Below are 17,771 nucleotides of genomic sequence, written 5' to 3' on the forward strand. Positions count from 1 at the left end.
CAAAACTCTGGATTGCCAGGTTTTCTAAAGTCCCACGTCTGAAGACCACTAACCCAATTCTTCTGCATATTCCATCTTTACCATGTTAGCAAAAACATGAAAGAAAACCAAAAGTCCCTTCATGGGCCCATTCAAAGCAAATACTTTTAAAAATTGAAAGGCAGGTGTTATTTATCAGGGGTAGAACTCTTGATTAAAAAAAAAAAAAAATAAAGCAGGAACCCAACCACACAGACGAGACAGACCCACACAGAATTCTCCGGGAAGAGCTGGGCAAGGACCCAAGAGCCTGTCCCCCAGCCCCCTGCCCCTCCCCTGCATTCATGCACATTGGCTTCATGCCAGGCACACAGCAGTGAACAAGACAAGGACCCTTCCCTCAGGGAATGCACAATCTATAGGATGAGATGACAACAGATGAGTCAATGATCTAGTTCAACTCCAACATTTTTTATACTTAAAGAAATTTGGGCTCCAAGAGGGTGATTTATGACAAATTTTTCAGAAGGTATACTATGTGCATTGGGGATATAAGAGCAAACCAGACTGATGAAGCCCTTGCCCTTAAAAAGATTGCATTCCAGAGAGGAGATGGGTAAGATGAATGTTAAAAAATACAAACAAGGTCATTAAAGATGGTGTTAAGTGTCATGCAGAAAGTTAAACGGGGTGAAGGATGGAAAGCAAAAGGGTGGGGATGCATTAGACAGGTGGTCCAGGAAGACTTCTCGGAGGAGGTGGCATTTGAACCAAGACCCAAAGGAAGTGAGGGAGTGGGCCATGGAGCTCTGTGAGGGAAGAGAGTTCCAGGCAGAGAGAAGAGCAGGTGCAAAGGCCCCACACAAGAGTGAACCTAATGTGCTCAGAAATGATGGCAGCAGGGCTTGAGGAGAATAAGCCAGGGGGTGCTGGCAGGAGATGTCACCGGGAAGGTGAGTAGGGCTGCAAACACATGGGAAAGGTCACAAAATGACTTACTTCAAAGTCTTGATACTGCTCCTCTGCTAGAGACTTCTTCGCCACCACGAGCACCCGCAGCCCTTCTCGGGCCATGTTGCCACACTGAAAAACAGACCCAAGTCAGCGGGGAGCTGTGACTCTCACTGAGGACGCTGACATGGATGTGCCCCTTCCAAGGGGACAGGGAAAATGGAAAATCAGACAATTGCTTTCCCCTAAAATGATCTTCCCTGAAGCAAACCGTCTACAGGGAAGGCCGCAGAGGGGCAGCCCATAGACCCAGTATGACCCACATGTAGGTTTTCTTTGACTGGCACAGTATATGTTTTGAAATTTAAGTCAACATTGTAAGTCACCCCAAATCTAGATCACAGGTTCGGTAGAAACACTGAACATCTGACAAAACCAGGTGCACTTTCCCAAATAACCACAGTCAGTGATGGCTAAGAAGTGGCTGCTCCTGTGTGTTCCCAGAAAACACAGTTGTCAAGTGAAGAACCTTCCAATACATTTAACACGCAAAGTGCCAGGAAAACACACCCAGGCCTATTTCATCCATTTGCGTTACCTGCCTGGCCTCTGTAGGTACATGGGTTTGCAACCCCCAAATTGAAAACGTCATGTTACTAAATGTAAAATGTGAATTCCCCACCTGGAGCTGAGAAAGGAAACAAAATAGCCTGATAAACCTGAGAGCTCCTCCCCTCTGGCTGCCGGCCAACTGTACATGTCACAAACTGGGGTAAACAGCCTCTGATATGGCCCCCAAGGGTCCCTGCCTCCTGGAACTCATGCCCTTGTGTGACAACGTCCCCTTGAGTGTGAGCTGGACCTCATGACTTACTCCTAACAAACAGACAGCAGCAAGAGTGAGGGGACATCACCTCTGAGATGAGGTTACGGAAGACGGTGACTTCTGTCTTATTTAGCAGCCTCTCCTGCTCCCTGACTTGCTCACTTTGATGAAGCCAGCAGCCAGGTGTGAGCTGCCCTCTGGTGAGGCCCACGTGGCAAGGAACAGGAGGGGCTGAAGGCTGCCCACAACCACTGACGGAGCTCAGAGTGGATCCTGCCCCAGTCAAGCCTTGAAATGAGACCACAGCCCCAGCTGACACCTTGACTGCAGCATCGGGGGGCCCTGAAGCACAGGACCCAGCTAGGCCATGCCTGGCTTTCTGACCCACAGAAACCATGAGGAATCAACATGTGTTGTTTCAAACAGCTAAGTCTCAGGGTGGTCTGTTCCACCACCACAGACAACGAATACAGAGGCCCACCTCACTATCCCATGCAAGGCAATGCCGCTTCAGAACTGCTTTCAAGGCCCGGTTTTCATGGCCCACGTCTTGCTTACCTCTTCCTCCAGCCAGTCGTTGTACTGCACGATGCCAGCCATGACAACATCCGCTCCCTTCATGTAAAACGTAATTTCTCCAGTTGATTCATCCTAGAGAGGGAGGCCAGGAAGAATGAGTAACCAAAAGGAACACGCTTTCTGCTCCAGCGCCCGCTACCCACGATGGAGGGTGTACGGAGTGTACGTCACAGACGCCAGCGTTCTTTCACTTGGCCAGAGATAAAAAGCAAGAGGGGGCCTCACTTTGGGGCAAAGGCCACAGAAATCAGAAGAAAATTCAAAGCATTTATTTGGAAAATTATTAAATGATGAGAGCAAGATCAAAAGGATTAAGACCTTTGTTTTCAAAGTTATTGCTATTCCAACAGGAATGGCTTCCTACGCTCTAAGATAATTTTAAATTTACATGTAGGACTGCCAGTATCACCAAAAGAGCAGGGAAGATAACAATCTGGATCAGGGTTTCTCACCCTCGGCACTATTGACCTTTGGGCTGTATCAATCTTTGTTGTAGGGACTGTCTGGTGCCTTGTAGGACTTTTAGCAGCACCCCTGGCCTCTACCCACTAGATGCCAGCAGCAGCCCCACTGGTGACAATCAAAAATGTTCCCTGGGGGGGCAACTGTCTCAGCTGAGAATCACTAATCTAGAAACTTCCAGACCTCTATGTCTGTCCAAGGACTTACCTAGATATCAAATCACCCAGAGTTCCAGTTCACCCTGACCAGACTTTCTGGGTGGTAGGTGGCACCTCCACAGGCACCAAGTGCTCAGACCTGGCACCAGCTCCAGCTGTGTGCACGTGCACAGTCGCTTCTCTTCTCTAAACCCCAGTTTCCTCATCTGAAACAGGATACCAACAATCCTTACTACCTAAACTGTGGTGGCTGAAACTAGATAATCCACACAAAGCAGTTGGCGCAGGGCAGATGCACAGAAAGTGTCCCTCAATGATATTATTTCTGGTGGGATGATCATAATTTCTTAAGTCCCTGGGTCTACTGCATGTAGAAAACAAGGCTTAGCCCAGTGACTCTCAACAGGAGTGATCTTGTCCCCAGGGACACCTGGCAGTCAATGCCTGGAGATGCTTCTGAATGTCACAACTCGGGGTGTGAGCTACTGGCATCTAGTAGGTAGAGGCCAGAGAAGCTGCCACACATCCTACAACGTGCAGGACAGCTCCACAACCAAGAAGGAGAGAGTAGAGACGGGCAAGGAAACCGTGTACGGCCATCAACATCTTGTGCCTAAATTCTGCTACCCCAGGAAGCCCAGAATGAATGTCTACAAAGTCTTCATTCAATATGAAATAAAGCCAGGTTAGTACTACAGTTTCTGCATTTAAAACAACTTTTGATGCTCTCTAATCACTGACAATCTTTTAGAACCACTCGCTGACTCATTAAAATCACCCCCGGGCAAGAAGAGGCACCCGTGTTTTAAACACATTCAATGGCATGTGTTATCTTTGATGAATTGCTGCTGTAGCCTGCGTGTGACTCAGGCCAAAGAAAGCTGTGGGGTCTGAACATGAAAGCATCAGAGGTTTCTCTTCCTTTCCCCTTTACCCAAATGATGCTTAACAACGTGGCTGTAGGAAATCACACACCCCCCGCCCAGCTTCCTTTATTATAGATGGGGCTCAAGCAAGTTCAGAGTTTTGTCCAATATAAATACTGTATCAACTATCTCCTCCCATGAGTCATTTCCTCCCACCAAGTTCATCACAAGTTTACTTTGTTCCCATATTATGGCAAGATTACGCTATAAATCTACAGAGATGGGCTGGTTGTGCTGTATTGTTTTCAAGCCTCATGTTTTCCCACTGGTCTGTGGCTGGCACCCGTTCAAAGGCCTCCTTTATTCAAACAATGACAACGGTGTGATCTACACCAGTGGCCCAACTTCACCATTCCACATGGGAAGTGGGCAATGGCATTGAGGCATCCTGTACAAAACAAAAACAGGCGACACAACCTTCCTTCAGAAAGACAGACTCAAGAGTCTCAGAGCAACTGGCTTCTCTAAGCTTACCTAACTGCTTAGGAGACAGAGATCCATGCGAAGAAAATATCTTACTTTGTGGATGCAAAAAGATGCTGCCAAGTATCATGCATGAACTCACACATGTTCAAAAAGCTTGATGAAACAGACATGGGAAAGCAAAACTGTAAATGTCAACAGATGGTAAACCAAGCCGAGAGCAGTGTTGTAACTAAGCTAAAACTTCCCCATCAGGTAATTGAACAGTCATTTGCATATAACAGGTTGGCTATATGAACACATCAGAACTGGGCTTCTCAGCCTCAGCACAATTAACTTATGAGACCAGATCATTCTTTGTCATAGGAACTATCCATGCTAAGCAGCATCCCTGGTCTCCACCCACTAGATGCCAGTAGGACCACCTACCCAGGGTTGTGACAATCACAAATGTCTCCAGACATTTTCCAATGCCCCACAGGAGGAGAATTGTTGCATTAGAGGAGTATAGTGATATTTGTGCAAAGTAGAAAACTAGTTCAAAACCCTGGACCCTGATTTCCTTCCACCCACCCAAATCAAAGAAACAGGTCAGGAAATAAGAAAACTTAGCAAAATAATATGTATTTCACTGAAGACAGCTTTGCAAAGATGGATGCTCACAGCGTTATTTTTAGCAGTCAAAAATGAGAAACAGCTTAAGCATCCAAAATAAGAAAAGTTCATGAAATAGCAGTACATTCTTTCATGAAAACACCAGGCATACTTTAAAAATCATAAAAATCATATTCTACTTATATGAGAACATTTTCATTGTATACATATAGTTTAGTGGGTGGGGGGCAGCTCAGAAAGCTTTATAGGAAGTTTGATGCCAATTTTATAAAAATGTGTATAAAATTTACACTTGTACATGCTTTGAAAAAGACTGAAAGGAAAACCCCCTGAAAAGATAATTGGTTATCTTGGGTGGTGAAAAAGGAGATGAATAGCTTTGATGCCCACTCGTTTACCTACTCAGTTGTTCTAAATGCCTTAACTGTAAATGTTGATTTTTTTTTTTTTTTATAAAACCTGGGAAGGAGAGGCACGCTATTTTAAAATAAAAATAGCTATGCCCATCCAACAGTATCCCATACTTCCAGACATAGAGTCCCTGTCTTGCCATGGGAAGACACAGGGGTCACAGCTCATAAAACATGACACGTCCCTGGGGATGAGAGTCGCTTACGACTAAACAAAGGGTGGTGTATGCCGCTCACTTGGTCTAGCATGGCTGCTCTTGGGGACTATTCAACGATGATTCAACCCTCAAATGACCTCAGCACAGCCCACAGCCCACAGCCCCAGAACTTGAGAAAATAAAGGCTGGAACAAAACTAAAGTAATTCCATAGGAGATAATGACTCTAATGCTCCAGGAAACAACCCCCCCCCACCCCCAAGGATTTATGGTGTTGCTTCCAGCCATGATGTTCTTGATATCAGATGTGTACTCAAGATATGGCTTAGGAGCCAGGGGTCAGGCCAGGTGTGGGCCAGTGGGGAAAGCAGCAGCTGGGTGGGAGGAAAGCCTCCCTCCCTCCTCGAAAGTTACCATGGACGCATGTCCTACACAGTCTGAAAGTACCTACTCGCATCTGGGACAAAAAGTCCCTTAAAAAGTGCCGTTTCAAAGCATGTCGATGCTGCATCACTGGATCAGAAGAGCGGCTCATGCAGCTGCCTTTATCTTCTGCCTGGGTAGGCAATCTCCAAAATGAGTCTCAATGGTCCCCACCTCCTGGTATTCATGCCCTTGTGTCATCCACCCCACTGGTGTGGGGTTGGACGTATGACTTGCTCCTGATAATAGAATAAGGCTAGAGTGAAGGCATGTTGCTTCCGAGACTGGGTTACAATAGACCATGACTTCTGTCTTGCTCACACTCCCACCTCCTCTCTCTGATGAAGCCAATTGACATGGGAGGTAGCTGATGAAGAGGCCCATGTGGCAATGAACTGAGGGTGGCCTCTGGCAAAGAGCCAGTAAAGAACTAAGGCCCTCAGTCTGACAACCCCCAAGAAACTGAATCCTGCCAACAACGCTGATGTTGTCTGGAAGTTGATCCTGCCCCAACAGAACCTTGGATGACAGCTGCCCTGGCCAACCCCTTGACCTCAGCCTGTGAGAGACCCCGAGCCAGAGAATCCCAGTAAGCCACACCCAGATTCCTGGCCCACAGAAACTACCAGAAATACATACATCGTTGTTTTAAGTCATTACTGTGGGGTAATCTGTTATGCAGCAATATGCAATTAATTCACTGCTCCAACATTATTACAGGTGCTCTGTGAGCTTCATGATGCTCCTCCCTTCACCCAAACCAGCAGGTCCTGGGGGTAAGGGGCATGCACTTGGGAGCCAGTTGGCCTGAGGGCTGATCTCAGCCCCTAGCTGTGTGAACTTGGGCAGGTTTCTCAGCCTCTCTATATCTCAATTTTCTCCTCTGTCAAATGCCAGTTATAACGGTACCTACCCCCACTAGGTTATGGTAAGAATTAAATGAGTTAGTTTATGCAACTCACTTAGAACAGCTGCTGGCACCCAATAAGCGCCATTTAAATGTTACCTATCATTGACTACTTTTGTTGTTCCCACCGCTACTACCCTTACTACTGCTGCTAGTACTACTATTACTACTACTACTAACATGGAACCACCCCAAGCACTGAGGCTACAAGGTAAATGATCAAGGACAATGGTGAAAATCCAGGAGGGCCAGAAAAAGTTGTGAGTTGTTTCTTTTAATTATCCTTTCTGAGAGCTGCCCTAACAACACCACCACAAAAAAGATGACTGACGATCACCGTTGAAGACCATTAACTTCAGCACCTACTGAGAGTCTACCATGTGCCAGGCGAGAATGCAGGACACAGGGGCCAGCAGGATGAACGAAACGGTCCTGGTCCTTGTTCTCACCAACCAATAGAAAAGACAGACTTTGACAAGTAAACCCACAATAAATAAAGAACTTTGTGTTTCATCGTGTGATAAACACGATGAAAGAAACGAGCAAGAGGCTACAACGGGTCCTGTGAAGTTGAGGAACTTGCAGAGCTGTGGGTGATGAGCCCACTGCCAGCTGCAAGTCCCAGCACAAAGCGGGAGGGCTGTATGCCCAACGGTCTGCACAGCAATTTTTACTGTTACTAATTTACTATAGTAGAATCCACAACTTTTTGCTCCCTAAGGCATGAAACACTTGGGTAGATCAGGATGGGGAGGATTCTCATTTGTTTAAAAAAAAAAAAAATCCAGAAAAGATGAAAGAGTTTTATTCCAAAGATTTGTATGATTTGAGGCAGAGTGTTCTCCAACCAAGCCAAATAATGTGAAGAACCTTTACAAATATCAGGGAACTATACCAGTACCAAGATAGGTTTGGGATGGAACCAAGTCATCTGTGTTTTCTAACCTTCCTTGGTAATTCGCATGATCATCCAGGCTTAAGAACTACTGAACAAAGTGCAGGGTGAACACCAGGTTTCCCAAGCTTCCCAGAACGCAAGTGTGATCTCTGTAAGTAAAAGAGCTATTTAAATAGAAAAGCAGGACCTTAATTCAGACTCTTCCGATTGGCAATATTTTAAAAAGCCTAACACTATCGAATGCTGGTGAGGGGTGGAGGAATGCTGGGATGGAGATTAGTACAACCACTTTGGAGAAAAAGTTGACAATATCTGATGAAGTTGAAAGTATATATATGCTACAACCCAGCAATCTCTAGGTATACTCCGTAGAGAAACATTCACATACGTGCAAAGGAGACCAGAACAGACATGGATACGCATGGCAGCACTGTTTCTAATAGCAAAAAAAAAAAAAAAAAAAAAAAAGTGGCAATTATCTGAATGTCTATCAAAAGGCAACTGCAATAGACCAAAGGAGTAGAGGTATATTCACACAATGCAGTACTATAACATAGCTATAATTAATGAAGTAGGGTTAAATGTATGAAGATAAAGGTTTTTAATGTTAAGCAAAAAACAAGAATTGCAGTAATGACACACAGACTACGATGCCATTTACATAGAGAACAAAAACATGTAAACCCATAATACATATTGTTCATATCGAAACATGTCTGATGATAGTATTTTTTAAAAATAATCAGTAATTTAATCCAAATAAGATATTGCACTTCCAATTTCCATCATGATAATAGTATTTTAAAATAAGAATGATGAACTTGGAGTAGGGATGGAGAGGAAGGGCATCTAGGAGGTACAGCTGGGGGTTCAACTGAATCCATAATGTTTGGTTTCTTTAAAAAAAATTCTTTTTAACTACAATACATGCAAAAATATAGATAAATCTCACAAATATAAATATGAGCAAATGAATATACAAACAGGTATCTATTGTATGATTCCATTTATATAAAATACAAACAGACACAATTAATCCTAATAGAAATCAGGACAGGGGTTATATCCTTGTGGGGAGAACTGTAGCAAATCGAAAGTAGCACAGGAGCAGAAGAGGTGAAGGGGTCGGGTTCTGCTCCTCCCACCAGACGGACGCTGGTTTCACAGGTGTGTTAACTTTGTGAAAAAGGGTTAAGCTATACACTTATGATACTTACACTTTTCTCTGTGATGTTGTATGCCAATAAAAGTTTCAAAAAATATAAAGAGAAAATCTGAAATAAACATGGCAAAATGATGATGCTGAGTGGTCGCTATATTTTTTTGCTAACTTTGTTATTGTATGAATTAAAAAACCATTGAGAATGTTTAATTACAAGTGTAACTAAAGCAGTCAAAGGGGAAATAATAGTCTCTTTAACAAATGGTGCTAGGACAACTGCATACCCACATGCAGAGGAATAAAGTGAACCCCCTACCTCACACCACACGTAAGAATTAACTCAAAGCGATCATGAGCTGAAACTATAAAACTCTTACGAGAACATATAGGGGTAAGTCTTCATCACTTTGGAGTTAGCAATGGATTCCTAGATATGACACCAAAGTCAAGAGCAACAACAATGAAAATAGATCAATTAGACTACATCAGAATTAGAATCTCTATATATCAAAGATCATTATCATGAATGTGAAAGACAAACTGTAGAATGAGAGAAAACATTTGCAAATCATACGTCCGATATGGGTCCAGTATCCAGAACATATAAAGAACCCTTACAACTCAACAACAAAAAGACAACCCAATTAAAAATGGGCAAACTACCCAATTAAAATTGGGCAAATTAAAATGGGATTTGAATAGACATTTCTCCATGGAAGATATACAAATGGCCATAGCGTATGAAAAGGTACTCAATATCATTAGCCATTAGGAAAATGCAAATAAAAACACAATGAAATACTACTTCATAACCACTAGGACAGTGATAATCAAAAAATGGAAAACAACAAGTATTGGTGAGGATGTGGAGAAATTGGAACCCTCATACATTGCTGGTGGGAATGTAAAATGGTGCAGCTTGGAGAAAACAGTTTGGAGGTTCCTCGTAAAGCTGAAGATAGAACTATCCAGCAGCTGGGAAAATGACCCAGCATAACTCAGCAATTCCACTCCTCGGTCTGTACCCAAAAGAATTGAAAATAGCTACTCAAATATTTATACGTGAATGGTCATAGCGGCACTAGTCACAATAGTCAACAGGTAGAAACAACCCAAATGTCCATCCATGGATGAATGAACAAACAAAATTTGGTATATACATATAATGAAATACTAGCCAGCCATAAAAAGGAATGAAATACTGACCCATGTTACAACATGGATGAACCTTGAAAACATTATGCTAAGTGAAAGGAGCCAGACGCAGAAGACCACATAATGTATGATTCCACTTATATGAAATGTCCAGAATAGAAAAATCCATAGAGACAGATGCAGACTGGTGGCTGACAGCGGCCGAGGGACAGGGGAGAATGCAGAGTGGCTGCTTAATGATTTTCTTTTGGAGTCGTGAAAATGTTTTGAAACCTGACAGAAGTGGTAGTCACACAATGGTGAATGTACTAAATGCCACCAAATTGTTTGCTTTAAAGTGACTGTTTTATGTCATGTGAACCTCGCCTCAATAAAAAAAATATGTTTAATTAAAGAAAAGAGAATGAGAAATGTTACCAGGAAATGCCCAATTTATATTCAGCAGAATTTTCACTCTAGAACTGGAATCACCTTAAGCTGATCCACAATCTAGTCAACAACTGATGACCATAATCTGATCATCAATCTAGTCCAACTGATGAGCTAACGTCCTTTCTGTTTAAGGGATTATATTCCCTTGTTAGTCTGGGCGGCAGATGCCACAATCAACAGGGTGAGAAAGGGGTATGAAAGAACGTCAAGCCACAGGACATATGCAGTGCAGCGTACTTGAGGTTTTTAGCCCTTTTAAGTCACGAATGAAAACAACTCACCCTCACGATGATGCCCATGCGCTTGCTTTCATAGGTAAAAGGGAAGATCTGCAAGATGGTGAAGTTCAGGATCTGGTCGCCAGGGGTCCTCAGCTGCACAGAAGACTGGTCTCGGCCCACCAGGGTTAAACCCACACTTTCGGTCCACTGGACCAGGGCCACCTAAATGTAACACAGAGTCGAAGGTCAGACACGCGGCCGAGGGTCCTGGTTCACAGGGTATGCACGTGAACACAAAGGCAGAAGGGGGAGCAGAGGCAGGCGAACACAACAGTCACTTTCCCTGAGGAAGGCAAGGGCTTTTCCCGAGGCTGTGCTGGTGGTGACAGTGTCTGTTCTTCTGGGCCTGCGGGGCTCCCACACTCAGAGCTGCCCCTCCATAAGGCATACTTCTCCTCCTCCTCCAGGTTCCAAAGCAGGCCGCATGCGAGTGGCATGGCAGAGAGAGTGCACGGTGTTAAGAGGGATTGGCACAAAGCACAGATTATTTCTGGAAGAATCTGCACAAGCCAAGCAACATAACACACAGGAACCAAAAGAACAGGACGCCAGTTCAGTGCTTCACCTCCTGCCTCTCCTGTCAGCCTCGCACATGCTCCACTGCGTGAGTATCTACACTGGTCCCCAACTGGTCGATTCTGCCCTCAGGGGGCACGCAGCAATGTCGGGACATTTTTGCTCCTCACAACTGGGAAGGAGGAACTACAGGTGTCTAGGGGGTAAAGGCCAGGGATGCTGCTAAACATCCTGCAGTGCACAGGGCGGCCCCCATCACAATTACCCAGCCTCAAATGCAATGGCACTGAGGTTGAAAACACTGGTCTATGCAGATGAGGAAAATGAGACTCAGAGAAGTCAATGCAGTTGCCCAAAGTGACAGTGCTGGGAAGTGACAAAGGCTAGGCCTGGTGACATCTGGGTCTGCCTGATGCGAAGATCTGCACCACAAAACTCTTCACTTCCAGGAGGCACCATCTGGGTCTCAAGTCAGAACCTTCTCACAGCCTCAACCAGGCTGACTCCACCTAAGCCCAAAGGCACGTGGGTCACAAATGCCAAGACAGGCCAGACTGGTGGCGCAAGCGAATGAAGGGGGCAGGGCTAGGGGCAAGCAGGTGCCCCCCACGTCTGAAGGGGCTGCCACCACCATGACACACTGTGCAGGATGTCACCCCGAGGAATGTGGGCACCAGGTGGCCAGAGCTTCAGATTTCTCATGAAAAACCAAAGATCTGGACTTGTCCCTGAGATCTCCCAACTTTTAAACGTAAGCAATTAAGGGCTGGCTGGTTAGTTCACTTATAAACACCAGGCTGGTTAGTTAGAGCCTGGTGTTATAACACTGAGGTGAAAGGTTTGGATTTCCGTACTGCAAAAAAAAAAAAAAATATGATAGAAATAAAACAAATGTAAGCAATTAATTTGTATGTTTTAAGAGCCCATGAAGAAAATAAAACACACCTGCAGATGAATCTGGCCTGGGGTCTCCAGGAAAAGAAGGAAATAGGAGAGGAAAAGGAGAGAAAAGGTGGGGAAAGAGAGGGGTGGGGGAGGAATTGGAGACCACTGAGCCCCCACCCCTGCTTGCCCCCCACCCCTATTGCCACAGGAAGGAGGCCACAATGGGGGTGGGGAAGGCATGAACAAGTATGCAGAGCCCACATGTGCCAGATGAGCCAATGGCAGGGCCACCGTGCTTACTGCTCAGAGCAGCCCACTGGGGTAGGAAGTGCCAAGGCCACATGGGGGATGAAGAATCCGAGACTCAGTAAGGCCAGGTGAGTTGCTCTTGGTTGGCAGCTGAGACAGGATGGGACAGGATCTGATCCTAGGTCTAGCTGGCCCAAGTAAGAGGCCCAAGGGAAAGTGCCAATCTGGTTATCCAGATGCCCCTGCTTGAATCACACCCTCAGCAGGTGCCACCCCAGCCCACTGCCACCGCTGGAAAGTCGATGGAAGGTGTGGTCAGCAGAATAACGCCTGCCAAAAATGCCCACATGTTAATCTCTGGAACTTGGGGATACGTTACCTTCCATGGCAAAAGGGACTCTGCAGACGTGACCAAGAATAAGGACCTTAAAATGGAGAGATCATCCCGGATTATCCAGGTAGGCCCAATGTAATCACACGAGGCCTCAAAAGGCAGCCTTTCCTGGCTGTGGTTGGAGAGAGAGGACAGAAGCAGAGTCAGAGAGATGTGATGCTGCTGACTTCGGAGATGGAGGACGGGGCCATAAGCTAAGGAGTGTGGCGCTAGAAAAGGCAAGGGGACAGATCCTCCCCAGAGCCTCCAGGAGCGACGTGGAACTGCTGACACCATGCTCATCTCTCAGAGAGACATGAGTGGTCCTCTGACCAACAGAACTGTAAGATAATAAATTTGTGTCACTTTAAAACATCAGATGTGCAGGCATTTGCTACAGTTGTGACAGGAAACAAATACAGGAGGGCTTCCAACTTTAATGCCAAACAAGCTGTCATTCTGATCCAAGTCCAAAGGCTCGGTGTCCAAATAAAGAGAAAGACAAAGTAGCCCCTCACACTTTCTTCTTATGAAGCTTAATCTTCAGAGGGAAAAAAGGAGGCAGGTTTTAGGGGAGTGCTGACTTGGGGGACTAAGGGTAGGTGTTAGGGGAAGAGGGTCTCCAAAAGTCCTTAATTCCACTGGAAATGTTACACTATCTTCAAGCCCAGTAGCGGGTACTGTATAGTATATAACTTTCTGCACTCCAGAACTATTTCATAATGATTACTTTTTCACTGAGGGCAGTGGAAGGTAAACAGAGTCACTTTTCAAGAGACTCCTGTAGCAGTGCTCACCACCCCAGGTACTTCTATTTTATCGGGTTCTTCCTAAGTCCCCATTCCTTTCACCAAGAGAGCTCTGCAAAGCCATAAGGAGGACACCTGTGGATTGCTGATCCATGGTCCTGTTTCTGGAACCCCAAGATGTCATCTTGGCTGAACTGCTACTCTACAAGGTAGAGCTCAAAACTGGGTTCTGGTCCCAACTCTACCACCAGCCCTGTTCCCCACTAGACCTCTGCAAAATAAGGGGCTTAAAAGTAGATTACTTCTCACTTCTGTTCCAGCTCTGAAAACGTATCTTTATGCATCCTTAGTCAGCTATGCTCAGATATTTAATTTGGTTTCTGTTGCTATTAACTGAACTTCCATTAGCAAGAAGTTATTTTTTCAATACTCTACCCTGTTTTAATTAATGTCATAATGAGTCAACCAAGATTGACTAGATTTCAACTTTGACCAATGGAAGAGACTGTCATACTGACCTCCACCTTTGAAAGAAAGGGCTAATAGTAATGATTTTATGCTATTGGCTGCATAAGTCTTTGAAAACCCACTCATTTATTTGTTTAATTTAATGACTGTGCTATAGACTGAATGTTTATGTTCTTCCAGATTCATATGCTGAAACCTAATCCCCAAGGTGATAGTATTTGGAGGTGGGGACTTCGGAAGGTGATCAGGCCATGAGGGTGGGACCTTCATGAACAGATTAGTGCCCTTATAAAAGATACCCCAGAGAGCTCTCTCACTCCTTCTGTCATATGAGACCCAGAAACGAAACAACCTTCGATGAACCAGAAAGTGGCTCTCACCAGACACCAAACCTGCCAGTGTTTTGATTTAGGACTTCCAGCCTGCAGAACTGTGAAAAATGCATTTCTGTTGTTGATAACCCACCCAGTTTATGGTAGTTTGTTGTGGCAGGCCAAACAAATTAAGACACTCTGGCTTTCAATATAGCCTCTTTTGTCAGCTAACAATTTTCTTTCAAATTTTAAAATAAACAAATTGGTAAATATCCATATATATAAAATAATCTGAATTTGTAAAAAAAAAAAAGCTTAGGTATATGTGTAAAGATGTTCATGGAGTGACACACTTGCAGAGAAATACTTCTAGATTTTATTTCTATCTTTCTGTACCACTGAAATATTGTGAACATGCATGCGCATTTTTAAAAAGTTTTTAATTAAGTAAATATCCCAACACAATTCAAGATATAACAAATACCTAGTTCCGCACAAGCACAAAAGCTTGACGAAATTTACATTCTCCATTACATGCCAATTTGGTAACAAAAAAAAAATGAAAATTATTCTTTGGGTGCTTTCAAAACATTGTTAGTGAAAGGATTTTTTCATTCTTATTTTTAAACGGCTGTTCCTTCACCCCTTAAAAACCTATTTAATTGCCCTGAAAAGATGTGAAAATATTAGGCTCCCCATAGATATCCTAACTCCCCAAAACCCTGCTCTGAACTTCAACTGAGAAAGAATCCAGAACTCCAGGACAGGAGGTGGCTTCCAGGGCTGGGAAGTGATTTCTGGCCAACCCGGCCGGCCAGGTCATGGACCCCACAGGTCTGTGTGAGAGGAGGAGTCGAGCTCTGCATCTCAAGAGGTCTAAAGTGGCACATGTTCCTGAGGAAGGATGAATGACAACTGCATGCAAACATCTTTTAACCGTGCTTTCTTCCAGCAAAACCTCTCAATGGAGTAAGGAGACGCTGCTGCCCCCCTGCCAGCTCCCCACCCCAATTCCCTGCCCGCCCCAAGGATCCAACACCCTAATCAAAACCATCAGTCTCCCGGGAGGGCTGATTCCAACAGGATATGAGCCTTGCAGGGGGCTTTCATTTGCACCTTCCACCCTCCTAACTTTAACATTGGTTCGCGTTAATTGAAAGCTCCTTTCCCATGGAACACATAGAACCCCCACAGACCTATGGGGGAGACCAGTTAAGAAGCGCGGTGTTTGCTAGCACTACTCAACTGCGGGTGAGACAACACGCGAGGGGTGAGATAACTGCACTCCCTTCCAGAACGAAATGACGTAAAACAAGGCTACTTATCATCATGGCAGTTCCAAGCTTCGGTTCAAAGCAATCCCTCCATATCACAAAATCATCAAGAATTCAGGGTCTTGTGTCTCACCACCCTTAACAGCCTGAGGTGGGGTCTCAGGGGCCCTCAGGTCAGAAGAGCAGCCAAAAAAGAAACCTCGTGCAGATGAGTGAATGAACACATGAGAAGTGAACTAGATCATGTGTGGGAAAGAAGACGGGGCCAGGGAGGGAATCTTGTCTCATGAGTCTGCTGCATGTTCTGCTTTGAGTCGAGGAAGAAAATCAAAAAGGCACTACTATTTTCCCTTCCTAAAATGCCCACCTGAAGAGCTCATGCCAGAAACCACCCATGAAAGGGCTTTTTCATCATTTGTTGGTCAGCAATGAACCCCCCGTGACAAGTTTTCATCATTTTCCCTTTGTACCTGGGACTGTGTGCTTGGGACATATGCCAGATCACGCTCAGGAGCCTTGAATTCTTGTCAAAAGCAGGAGACATACTAATCATAAGAGCCTGTATGACATGAAGACAGGACTCTGACATCTGATTATAGGGGATTTTGGTGGCATTCAATAAGATAAATACCCAAGCTTACAAAGAGTAGCCAGTCAGTCCTAATCCAGCCTTTCAAGATTATAAATCTTTCCACAGACCTAAGGTTTTCATTACCTAATAAGGAAATACATTCGACAATGTGCCAGATGGCGGGTGCAGGTTCGAATGCCAACAGGGGTTGGGAAGATAGCGGACAGGAGAAGGACAGACCATGTGGGGGCCGGGGTAAACTGAGGCAGTAGCTGCCCAGCTTGGCCAACCACTGCAAGGTAGAAATTGGGCCCACTATTTCCATATCTGATCTTTCTCAAGAGAAGCTGATTTTTATATAAAATCAAGTGATTTTTAAATATTGCTTTACATTTTTCTTAAAAGGCAGCATGAAGCAAACAACACAGCCCTCTGCATTTGGGAATCGATGGGCAAGACAGTGGTATAAAAGCCCACTCCTTGACCCAAATTTCCTGCCCTTGAAATTCAGCCTCCTATAACTTAACTCTGATAAAACTTAATACCTAAGAAAAAAGAATAACACCATCTCCATAAAAACTTAGTCACTTGAAAATGACTACCCCTTAAGTCCATTCTGGGCCAACGCTAATGTTATATGGTCCAGAACTCGACATCAATGGCCCATAGATGAGCTCACATCAAGGAAGCTCATTTGACAGTTTTCTACACTGTCCCAAAACACTGGCCAGTCCTGCCTCAGACAGCCCCCGATCTCTTCTAAACAACCAGAATCCTATTTCAAGATTCTACCTCTGTGGCTAATAAATACCATTAATAGAGGAGTTTTTTTTCTATAGTTCCTGACCTGTGCTCTCTGACCTTAGCCTTTGGGTCTGAGGGCACGACAACGTGATGGTAAAACCCCCCCCCACCCGCCTGAGTCTTTCTGACTCAACACCCCGCGGTCATCTGCGCACACGTCTGAATGCTGGCATTGTCCGGGCGTGAGGCTGAGGCTGAGAGCACGCCAAGGCACTCAGGGGAACTGTATATACCTTATGTGCACTGAGATAGGAACGTGGTCAAGGGAGGAAAAACCACCTCATGGCTGCAAAAGGACCGTGGATTGCTGGCCCTCCCCTAGCCCTTGTGATCCAGTATCCAGAGTGGTTTTGACACTAACTCTCAGTGACAAGTTCAAGAAAATGCAAAAGGAGACCACTGGGACCTTTTACACATACTGTCAGAGATGTGCAGAGCGTGTTAATACATTGGGGCATTATTTATGATCATTAAAACTGGGAGACCTCCTAAATGGTAAGCTTGGGGGATAGAATATATAATCTGTGGTGTATCTAAGCAGCAGAATATACTGTAGCCATTAAAAATCTTCTTATCATACATAGATGGTTACTGAAAAGGGCTAATGCAATCTATTACTAAGTGATCGAATGGAGATGGAATGTGGAATGATACTAAATATTTCAATTGTATGCATAAAAGAGAAGAAGAAAAAATATCAAAATGTTAACTGTGATCATTGCTGAGTTTGGGGATTATGGATGATTTTATTTTTTTCTCTAATTTTTTTTACTTTTTCTAGAAGGCACCTTTTCTGTAAGCTTGTATTACTCCTATAATTAGGG

At 44.6% G+C, this 17,771-nt stretch overlaps 1 protein-coding gene across 1 annotated transcript in view; it reads right to left on the reverse strand.

Annotated features, from left to right (window-relative positions):
• ATP9A (ATPase phospholipid transporting 9A (putative)) overlaps positions 1-17,771 on the reverse strand; it is a 126,003-nt gene that overhangs the window by 24,203 nt on the left and 84,029 nt on the right. Inside the window, exons 15-17 of the mRNA XM_063092336.1 lie at positions 10,745-10,906; positions 2,315-2,407; positions 979-1,062 (exon numbers count right to left, since the gene is read on the reverse strand). Of these exons, the coding sequence (XP_062948406.1) occupies positions 979-1,062; positions 2,315-2,407; positions 10,745-10,906 (339 nt within the window). The remainder of the gene's footprint in view (positions 1-978; positions 1,063-2,314; positions 2,408-10,744; positions 10,907-17,771) is intronic.

Source organism: Cynocephalus volans, chromosome 1, assembly GCF_027409185.1.
Source record: "Cynocephalus volans isolate mCynVol1 chromosome 1, mCynVol1.pri, whole genome shotgun sequence".
NCBI classification, from domain to species: domain Eukaryota; kingdom Metazoa; phylum Chordata; class Mammalia; order Dermoptera; family Cynocephalidae; genus Cynocephalus; species Cynocephalus volans.